Source organism: Budorcas taxicolor, chromosome 14 (assembly GCF_023091745.1).
Source record: "Budorcas taxicolor isolate Tak-1 chromosome 14, Takin1.1, whole genome shotgun sequence".
NCBI lineage: Eukaryota > Metazoa > Chordata > Mammalia > Artiodactyla > Bovidae > Budorcas > Budorcas taxicolor.
In genome coordinates, this window is record NC_068923.1 from 74,486,648 (window position 1) to 74,497,681 (window position 11,034).

The 11,034-nt window shown below is 45.3% G+C and overlaps 1 protein-coding gene across 1 annotated transcript; it reads left to right on the top strand.

Annotated features, from left to right (window-relative positions):
* The first annotated feature begins 601 nt into the window (after positions 1–601).
* On the top strand, positions 602–907 carry LOC128059486 (small nuclear ribonucleoprotein Sm D2-like). Its single transcript, XM_052651909.1, has one exon. It carries the CDS (start codon positions 602–604, stop codon positions 905–907), a length of 306 nt encoding a protein of 101 aa, XP_052507869.1.
* The last annotated feature ends 10,127 nt before the right edge of the window (positions 908–11,034 follow it).

Consider the following 11,034-nt stretch of genomic DNA (forward strand, 5'->3'; position numbering starts at 1 on the left):
TGTGGCTCAGACAATAAAGAATCAGCCTGCAATGCAGGAAACCCAGATTCCATTCCTGGGTTGGGAGGACGCCCTGGAGAAGGGAATGGCTACCCATCCCAGTACTCTTGCCTGGAAAATCCCATGTACAGAGGAGCCTGGTAGGCTACAGTCCATGGGGTCACAAATAGTCATGACTGAGGGACAAACACATGACAACAGGTCCCACCCATGTGGCAAAGAACCTGAGCAGACCAGCCCTCTCCATAATAACAGGAGATGCTCTCCAAGAGCGGGATAAGTTGAGATTTCTTGATGTTTCCAGAGTATTCTCGAGTCTCTTCCCCAGATAGAAGGCTCCATCCTCCTCACCACCTCCCAAAGAGCTGAGCCCCCTCTCACTGTCCTTCTGCACCCTGGGAACTCTGGTGCATGGAGACTAGCCAGACCCCCATGGCAGACACCTCATTGTCCCCACTCTGCTCTGCTCTGAGGAAAGGATGGAGCCTGGGAGCCACCCAGCCTCCTCCTCTTTAGAAATCAAAGTCTGAAACAGGCAGTGAAGAGGCTGAGGAAACGGAGGAGACAGAAGTGACCCGAGAGCGTAGCCGCCACCACCACCATGGGCCTTCTCAAGAAACGCAGGGGCGAGACGATCCCAGAGCAGCTGCAGATGCGGGAGGAGGAGAAGGTTAACCCGAGGCCACTCTCCGTGCTTGCGCAGCCGGTCAAGAACAACACCCAGGTGCCCATCAGCTGCCACAACAACAGGAAGCTCCTGGACGCTGTGAAGGCCTCCGATGGGCACTGCAACATGGTGCTGGAGAACGCGAAGGAGAGGTGGGCCGAGGTTTCCAAGGGTGGCAAGGGCAAGAAGTCCAAGCCAGTCAACAAGGACCGCTGCATCGCAAAGATGTTCCTGTGTTGAGTCATCGTGGTCCTGTGAGACCCGCTCATCCCTGACAAGGAGGGGCCTCCTCCCCACCGTCAGATCCTGCCCCTCATTCTTGTTTGTTAAACAAAAACAAAAATACTAAGGAGCACTGATATTCCGTTTAAAACTGCAACCTCTCCCCCACATCTCCAGCTTTATTCCTCTCCATTGTGTTTATCATCTTCTTACATTCTGTTTTACTTGATTTCTTGGTTGTCTGTTTTCCCCTTCTAGAAAATAAAATCCTCAAGGGCAGGGATTTCTTTCTTCTTTGCACACTGCTATATCCTAGCACCTAGACCCTGAAACACTGTAGGCTCTGAAAATATTTCTTAAATGGCTGAAGCAAATGAAGAGTATTTATTGGATTTGAAAGTGGCTCTGTCTTGGAGAAGGAAATGGCAACCCACTCCAGTATTCTTGCCTGGAAAATTCCATGGACTGAGGAGCCTGGTGGGCTACAATCCATGGGGTCGCAAAGAGTCAGACACAACTGAGCGACTTTACTTTCACTTTACCTTCTTTTTGACAGATCATAATAGGCCAAAGCTTAAAATTTTCAAATATTATGAGCTTTACCCATGTCCTCCTTGAAATATTATGAAAGTTTATCACAAGCATCTCTAAAAAAGTTGAAGTTTTTAAATGGATGCAAGGCTTAAAATAGTAAATGATAGTGTTTTCTTTTTTTTCTTCTATCTGCTTCGTCCCCTCCACCAACACCACTGCTTTCCCCTACCCACCCCTGCCCTCCATTGCAACATACACATATACATCCTCTTGGATTTTGCCCCACTTAGGCATCTAGACTGTTTTGTAAATTAAAAAATACCATGACGGAAGGAGGGAGAAAAAAGAGTCTGTTTTTAGTTTTAAAAGCCTAGGCCCTTGAGAAAATTCAGAGCATAGGAAAATCATGAGTAAGGGTCAGATATTTATACCCTCAGACCAGGAAAAGATTTCCCAGGCTGTTGGCGGCAACCACTTGTTTTCTGTATCTATGACTCTGTTTCTATTTTGTTAATGGTTTTCTTTCTTTCTTTTTTTTTTTCTATTTTTAAAAAATTTATTTTATTTTTGGTTGCTGTGTGCAGGGCTCTCTCTAGTTGTGGTGAGCAGGGGCTACTCTTTGTTGCAATGCAAGCACTTCTCCTCGCGGTGGCTTCTCTGGCTGTGGAGCACAGGCCCTAGGACACCTGGGCTCCAGTAGCTGAGGCACGTGGGCTCCGTAGTTGTGGCACAGGAGCTTAGTTGCTCTGTGACACGTGGAATCTTCCCAGATCAGGGGTCAAACCTGTGTTCCCTGCACTGGCAGGTGGATTCTTGTCCACTGTACCATGAGGGAAGTCCCTTTTTATTTTTACTATTTTAAAAATGTGTATTTATGTATTTGGCTGTGTTGGTTGCAGCATCAGGATCTTGGTTGCAGCTTGTGGGGTTTCCATTGCCGCTCTCTGGCTTCGCTCCAGTTGCGGTGAGCAGGCTGTGGAGTGCGCAAGCTCAGTAATTGCAGCATATAGGCCTAGTTGCCCTGGGGCATGTGGGATCTTAGTTCCCCAGCAGGGGATCTAACCCATGTGCCCTGCATTGGAAGGCAGATTCTTAACCACTGGACCACCAGGGAAGTCCCTGTTTTGTTTTTTAGATTCCACATGTTAGTGAGACCATACAGTATCTGTCTTTCTCTAACTTACTTCCGTCAGCATAATACCCTCTAGGTCCATCCACTTTATCACAAATGGCAAGATTTCGTTCTTTTTATGGCTGGATAATATTCCATTGTGTGCGTATGTGTATGTATATACACAGTGCGATATTCTTCATCCATTTGTCTGTTGATGGCCACTGAGGTGGTAATGTGATGTTTTACAAAAACAACACAGATATGTGGGATTATGGATTATTTTGTGTGTTCTGTTTTGTGAAAAAAAAAAAAAAACAAAAGAAATGACAAATTTAAATTAATTTGGCTCCAGGCATACTGGAACAAGATTTTGTTAGTGCCTCATTCTCCCCCTTACACTGAGGCTCTTCCAGGACCCAGTTACAAGTCTTACACTGCAGTAGACGTAGCCACAACTAACATAGCTTCCAAAGAGGACAAGTAAAGTGAGCCGCCTTGGATCAGGAAAAGCAGCAGGAGGAGCGGCAGTGAAGTCTCCTTGTTTAAATGTATGTCATGTGTGTTCAGCTCAGATATTTCTATTAAGCTCATATTCTATGTGATTAATACAATTTATAAGGTTTCATAGATACATATAACTATAGTGTTAAACAACAAATTGTGCGGCTACCTTAGACACAACTTCAGAAAATTCACCTTCTGAATTATTCCTTCTATATGACTTCCTGATCCTTTATTGACAGATCTAAAATCCTCATGATTTTAAGTGTCTCTTGCTGATATTTTGCAATAGGAAATCTAGGCTTAAAGAAATTTCTGCCAGGTCATTTACTATTAGTGGTGACTATTTCCCTCATTAAGTTACAAAGGAATGAGGTACTTTAGAACCCAGAAGAAGCCTCCTGAACCTCACTTGGCGAGATTCTGTTATATGTAGGCTATTCATAGGCTAAGGACTTGAGGTTTACTGTATGTGTGATGGAGACACATGAAGATGCCCAAGGAGAAAGTGATCTCTGTGTTTTAAACCCTGCCTCTTAGAAGCTACTTTTATAGCAGTATGAGCAAGGGTTGGAGCACCAAGACTGTGTGAGCAGGAAGTGGGCAGCTGCAGTGATATGAGGTAGAGATTATCAGCCCATAGAGAGAGCTATTAATTGCTGAGTGCCCCATCTGTGTCAGAGAAAAGAGCTCAGTGTTTCTCACTGCTAATCTTCACAATAACTTTGTGAAGGAGTTCTTTTCACAGTTGAGACAGATGGAGACTCAGAGAGGTTCGTTAACGTTGCCTAAGTTCACACAGCTACAAAATGTTTGCTGTGGTTGTTTCAGTGGCTAGGTGCTACTAAGCATTCTTCAAGGAAGAGGACAGCCCCACTCAACAGAGAACCACTACATCCCAAATGCCAAAAGTGCCTCTTTCAAGAAATACTGGAGACAGTCTTAAAGTACATCTCCCTGCCAGACTGGAGAGAAGTGGGAACGAGAGATGGAATTTCAGAAATAGATGATCCAGAATCTGAGATGTATTTTGTTATTCAGTTGCCAAGTTGTGTCCAGCTCTTTGCGACCCTGTGGATTGCAGCACACCAGGCTTCCCTATTCCTCACCATCTCCCAGAGTTTGCCAAAGTTCATGTCCATTGAATCAGTGATGCCATCCAACCATCTCAAATGAATGACACGAAGAAGAGCTCATAAAGAGAGAACATTCTGAAAAACCAGCAAACTCAGCATTTAAGTGTGGTTCCTGGAGCACCTGGAATCCATCAGCATCACCTGGAATTCATTAGATGCCAAACCTTTGACCCCATCCCAGACCTGCGGAGTCAGAAGCTCTGGGTTGGGGCCAACAACCTGTGACTTAACAAGCTCTCCGGGTGATTCTGATGCACAACCAATTGAGAGAACCATCGAGGGAAGGGTTGGGCAGAAAATGAGGAAAACAGTGCAAGAAAAGAGAAGAAATGAGAGTTTCTGGAAGAAGTGGTCAATGGGGACAAAGGCCGTGGACTCAAGCAGAGCGGCCACTATGTCTGATGAAACAGGATGTTCTCGATGACTTTGCCAGGAATAGTTTTCCACGGATGGGCAGACTGAGGGCTTATCTGGAATAATAATAATAATAATAAAATGGAGAGTAAAAGAAAAGGGAGAGATCGCTAAGTAGCTTTAGAAGGACATAGGGTTAAAGGAGAGTTTTTTGTAAAGAGGACAGAATTATGCTTATATAAGACAAAGGTGAAAAATAAAAAAGAAAGAAAAAAAAATCAGAAGCTCAAAGTGACTTACTGTCACTGTCGTAAGATTGAGCCAAGTGTTGCAGGTAGCAGGAGCAGGGAAATACTGGTTGAAACAGGACATACCTTTCCAGAAATGGGAATGACAAAGGCAGGGAGAAGTCCAGAGGTGTTGAAAAAGCAAGGACATTTAACACTTAGCATGATGCCTCCCACCCAGCAGGCTCTTGGGACTAAGGAGCCCACTAGTTCCAAACTAAACTTCAGTTTGACTGTTCAGTGGCCATGTGGCCTTAGGCAGAGCAATGGACCTGAGTCTCGGTTTTGCCCATCTGTGAGAGGCCAGATCTTAAGCAGAGCTCAAAGGGGCAGGAGTTGGGAAGGAACCTTGGAGAATGGGAAGTTCTGGAACAATTCCTGTGAGGATTGGGAGACAGAGACCAGTAAAAAGAGCATGTTCACAACCTGGTAAAAGGTACATAAGGAGCTTGTGAAACCAGAATGGTATAAAACTTAAAAATAACATTCCAGCTCTGGACTGACATTCCAGTCCTTCTTATTTTGGTTCAACTTCTGTATACATCCAACAAAAAATAACTCTAAACCCAGGATTGGGTGGTTACTGAGAAAGGAAGAGCTGCTTATAGGGGATTAATTTTATATATCATTCTTGACTGGATCACTGGGTACCCAGACAATAGTCAAACTTTACTCTGAGAGTTTCTGTGTGGGTGTATTTGGATGAGATTAATATTTAAATGGGTGGACCCAAGTAAAGCAGACTGACCTCCCTAATGTGAGTGGGCCTCATCCAGTCAGTTGAAGACCTGAATAAAACGAAAGGCTGACCTCCCACTAGTCAGAGTTCGTTCTCCTGCCTGATGGCCTTCGAGCTTGGACATTAGTTCTTCCTCATTCTACTGCAGTGTCTGGCCTTTGGACTCAAACTACGACATCAGCTCTGGAGGTCTGGGACTTTCCAGCCTCCATAACTGTGTGAGCCAATTCATTATAATAAATCTCTTCTCAGAGTTTCCTATTGGTTCTGTTTCTCTGGATAATCCCCCCAACTACTCGACTGTCTCCCTGCATGATTTCACCATTCATCCCCCTCAGTTTCAGAGAGGATTTGAAAGGGCCGCTTAGCATCATGAAATTTCAGGCAAGCCTTTCAACATGCAAACTGTTCCTTACAGGAGCAAAAGCAGGTTCATTGGAAAGGGGTTCTGAAATGAAGCAAGAATAAGGGAAAACAGAATAAACAGAAGAATTACCAAGGGAAAACAATTAAAAGAGAACCAGAATGGTAAAAGATTGTGACCAAACAAAATAAGGCATGAAAGATATGCAAAGTTATCAAAGAGGGAGTAAAAAAAAGGAAAAATGGAGAAGTCTTGATAAATGTTATTGGGGCCTCACAATTTCAATGTGGGATTTGATGAGTTTGGGGAGACTAAACTGGAGAGTTAACTTTTCCAGGGAGGAGGAACTGAAGCTGTGTGTCTGAGTTTGAAGATAAGAGCCTTCCAAATCATTTATTTTAGAAAAGGAATTCTGAAGCAAGGGCAAACAGCCAATTAAAATCTGTAGCACTTTGGGAAAAGCTCACACTTCCCTTCAACTGAAGTACCTAATTAGACGGCCCCATTCCAGAACTAACACTAGCAATTCTCAAAGCAATCAATTCCTTTTTCCCAATGGTCACACCTCTCTGAAGTTGCAGTACTTCCTGAAAGAGTTAGGAATGCGATAATAGCTGAGCCAGATGAATACCTTGAATGACTTAAGAGGCAGAGGCAAGAGAGAGGTTAGAGTAGCAACCATTTATATGACAGATGCATTTTAAAAAATATTTATTCTCTTGGCTGTGCTGGCTCTTAGTTGCAGCATGTGGGATTTTAGGTCTTCGACTAGGGATTGAACTCCGGGCCCCCTGCATTGGGAGAGTGGAGTCTTAGCCACTGGACCACCAGAGAAGTCGCTCTGATAGATTTCTATGTTAAGTTAAAGAATAGAGAGCATAGCTTCTTGTTTCCCAGCAGAAGAGCAGAATGGATTGAAGCAAAAAGACAACTTGCCCCTGTTATGAATGTGGAAGTGAGACACAGACATATTGGGAAAATGAGATGGAAACCACAGTGTCCTTCACCCCCATGACCCCTGTTGTCATATGTTGGCTATTGCCAAAAAGCTGCGGAGTTAGCTGGGTATGTATCCAATAGGATCTAAACGGCCAAGTAATTTTATAAACACATGACGACTAGGAGTTTGAAGAAACTGGTGCAGAAATTCATAGTAAAGTTCACAAATTACTAAACTCTGCCTGGATCTCCATGGACATTTGCAGGATAGCAGTGAGTCTGTTCGCAAAGCACTCTTAAAAAGTGACGGGGTGGACAGCTTTGGGGTGCAAAGTCCAACATACTTCCTGGCATAGAAAGCTCTCAATAAATCCATGTGCTGGATGAACCCAGCACTGGCCATAAAGGTGACAAACACGATGTAAGAAACAGAGTGACAAACACATGAGTAAGAGCCCTGCTGGGGATTCTTGAAACACATCAATCAGACCCTACGGTGGGTTCCCTTTGCTATGAGAACTCAACCTAGGTTCTCTGCCGTGGTCTGTAAAACCCTACCTGGCTTAAAACTGTTGACACCCCCTCTCTGCTTAAGCTCTTGGTCAGAAGCTGTGCTGGCCTTGCTATTCGAACGCTCTGGGTGCCTTCCCTGCAGGGACCTTTGCATCTGCTGTCCCTCCAGCCAGGGATGGCCTTCCCCTAGTTCTATGCAGGCCCAGTGTCTTCTAGGGCAAGTCACCACCCTATTTAAAGCAGCTCTCCTCACCCCTTCTCAGCCCAGGTCACTCTCTCATCACCTCACAAGGTCAGAGGTGAAAGGCTGCACTTGATGTGTTTGTTGCCGCTCCACCACCAACAGGTCAGCTTCAGGTGGGCAGGGTCCTTCTCCAGACTGCTTTGTCACAGCCGGGTTTTCACAACTAGTCAACATTTGCTGAAGGAAATGGATTCTGCCCTCAGGGAACTCATAATGTGTACCTTCAGGGAAGGGTTGTCTTGTCCAATGAAAGAATGTGAAGTTGCTCAGTCGTGTCCTGACTTTGTGACCCCATGGACTGTAGCCTGCCACGCTCCTCTGTCCATGGGATTTTTCAGGCAAGAACACTGGGGGGCGGGGGTGGGGGGATTGCCATTTATTTCTCCGGGATATCTTCCCAACCCAGGGATCAAACCCCGGTCTCTGTCACTGTAGGCAGACTCTTCACTGTCTGAGCCACCAGGGAATCCCCTGGTGAATGAATGAACTAGAGATATTCTCTGTAGAGTGTATTTATATTCTCTACAGAGTGCAGAGGAGTGCGTGACTCGTACTAAAGCAGCAGAGAGACCATCAGACCAGTTAATCCTCACAGAGCTTACTTTCTCAGACACTGCTGGGAAGGAGTGCTGACTGTTGTCATGACAACTGGCAATAGCAGAGTTCCCTGAAACAGATGTGTGATGACCCGGTAGTGGGGGAGGGGTCCGCAGCCTGCTGCAGCCAAGTCCAACTGCAAGGATGAGTGGAACAAAGGAAAACACGAAAATAAAGACACTGACAGGAAAGGCCATTAAACCTTAGAATAAATAGCAAGAGTACTGAAAGGAGTAAAACCTTCAAGTGTAAAACTCCACCTCTTTCATAAAGGGGAATTCAAATTAATTTTTTAGCTACATTGATATATGAGAAACGAACTGAGGGAATTTGTATGTAATGTGAAAATTTAAAAACCTGGCAGCCTTTTAAAATTTAGAAATAATATATAGATCATAAAATTTGTCCTTTCAAAATGTCCAGTTCAGAGTGCTGTGCTGTGCTTAGTCCCTCAGTCATGTCTGACTCTTTGCAACCTCATGGACTGCCTGCCAGGCTCCTTAATCCATGGAATTCTCCAGGTCAGAATACTGGAGTGGATTGCCATTCCCTTCTCCAGGGGATCTTCCCAACCCAGGGATTGAACCCAGGTCTCCCACATTGCAGGCAGGTCCTTTACCGTCTGAGCCACCACTTCAGTGGGTTTTGACATATTCACAAAGCTATGCAATTATCACCATTATCTAATCTCAGACTATTTTTCAGTTCAGTTCAGTCGCTCAGTCGTGTCCAACCTTGCGACCCCATGAATCGCAGCACGCCAGGCCTCTCTGTCCATCACCATCTCCTGGAGTGAAAGAATTGGGTACAATTAGCAGTCACTCCCCAGACAAGGCAATGGCATCCCACTCCAGTACTCTTGCCTGGAAAATCCCATGGGCGGAGGAGCCTGGTAGGCTGCAGTCCACGGGGTCGTGAAGAGTCGGACACGACTGAGCGACTTCATTTTCACTTTTCACTTTCATGCACTGGAGAAGGAAATGGCAACCCACTCCAGTGTTCTTGCCTGGAGAATATCAGGGACGGGGGAGACTGGTGGGCTGCTGTCTTCGGGGTTGCAGAGAGTCGGACACGACTGAAGCGACTTAGCAGCAGCAGCAGCAGCAGTCACTCCCAAATCCCTCCCTTTTCCCGGTCTCTACCAACCATCAGTCTTTCTGGATCTTGGGCTTTGCCTATTCCTGACACTTCATATAAATGGGATCATACAAATATATGACCTTTTATGTCTGGCTTCCTTCACTTGGCATAATGTTTTCAAGAGTCATCCATGTTGTAGATTGGAACTCCATTCCTTTTTCTGGCTGATATTCCATTGTGTGGCTGTACCACAGTTTATTCACTCACCCATCATAAGTTGATGGGCACATGTGTTGTGTCCACTTCTTGACTATTATAAATAATGCTGCTATGAACTTTCATGTACAGGTTTTGTAAGGATATATGTTTACAATTCTCTGGGGATTATGCCTTGGAATAGAATTTCCAGTCACAAGATCCTGGTGAGTTTTTAATGGGGGAATTTGCCTTCAAACTATATGTAGCTAGAGAAAAACATTTTAATTCACATGAGATGCAGAAGAGACAAGAAAGAAACAATCATCAGGTAACATAAAAAATAATACTACTAACAATAAAAAGCAGCTAACAAGTTAAACCCATCCTCTGTGCCACGTGTCTTACTAGGAAGTTGGTACACACCATGAGGTTTAATTCTCACAAGAGTCCTAGAGTGTTGTTATAATTATCCCTCTTCTGCAGGTAAATAAATGGGTTCAGACCCCAGGATGTCAGGCTGCCCAAGACCACACAAGAAGAGAGGACAGAGATCTGAACGTGGCAGGTATGTCCAGCTCCAAGGGGCCAGCAGAGACCGCAGACCGCTGGGGCATTCCTCGCCAGCACCCATGGCCTAAATTCTCCATCAGAGAGAGTCTGGTCAAGTTGAAAACAAACATAAAACCATAATAAAATAATATTCTGCTTTCAGAACCCACACAGAGAAGCTAAATTAAAAAGAAGGAAAGCATCCATTTTGCACAAAGGGACATTGTTCTGTGGGAAAGTGAGCCCTTCAGATCTGTGAGCAGACATTCCTCTAGCAGCAGCGCTCGGGTGCACTGAGGCTGAGCAAGGTTGGGGACAAGGCTGGTTAGGAGGCTGTCAAGAGAGCAGGACCGGGGGTGGAGAGGGGGAGGAGGAACCCCGAACGCTGGAGTGCCTGGATGCAAAGGGCGAGACAAGGAGCAGAGAACAGAGGTGGGTGTGAGAGGCTGGAGTGAGGTGTGGAGGTTTGAGTTTGGATGTCACTCTTTCCTTCCTTGGCCAGTTATCCTGCCACTGGGTTCAAGGAGGCAAAACCTGTGACAACACATCACTGGTGAAAACCACCCGCACACAAGGGAAATGTCTGTGTACACAACTTGCCTCTTTCCAAGGCCGCCCTGTAAACTGCTAGACTTCTTGCTGAAAACCTGAGCTGTTCGCTATTTTATGAACCTCTTAAATCCAAGAGTCAACAGAGACCAATAATGTCCTTCAAGAACATGTACTGAACGTCCCCTCAAAGTCTCCCTCCAGAGCCTGGCATGGCAGCTGCTCTGCCCACAATGAGTGCCAAGTGAGCGCTGACTGACAGGAGAAATTACACTCCCTTTAGAGCCACCCAGCTGTGTTTTCAATCCCGCTGATTCAATATTTCCCATCAGAAACAGCTTTTGGTCTTTCAATACTGCAACGGGTTTACCCTCGTGCGCAGAAAGGCACAAAGTATGCGTAGCTGTCTTTTGTGATCAGAGAGAAAGCTGTCTCATGTAGCAGTCT

Coding starts and splice junctions, on each gene's coding strand:
- LOC128059486 (XM_052651909.1), top strand. CDS start 602: ATGGGCCTTCTCAAGAAACGCAGGGGCGAGACGATCCCAGAGCAGCTG.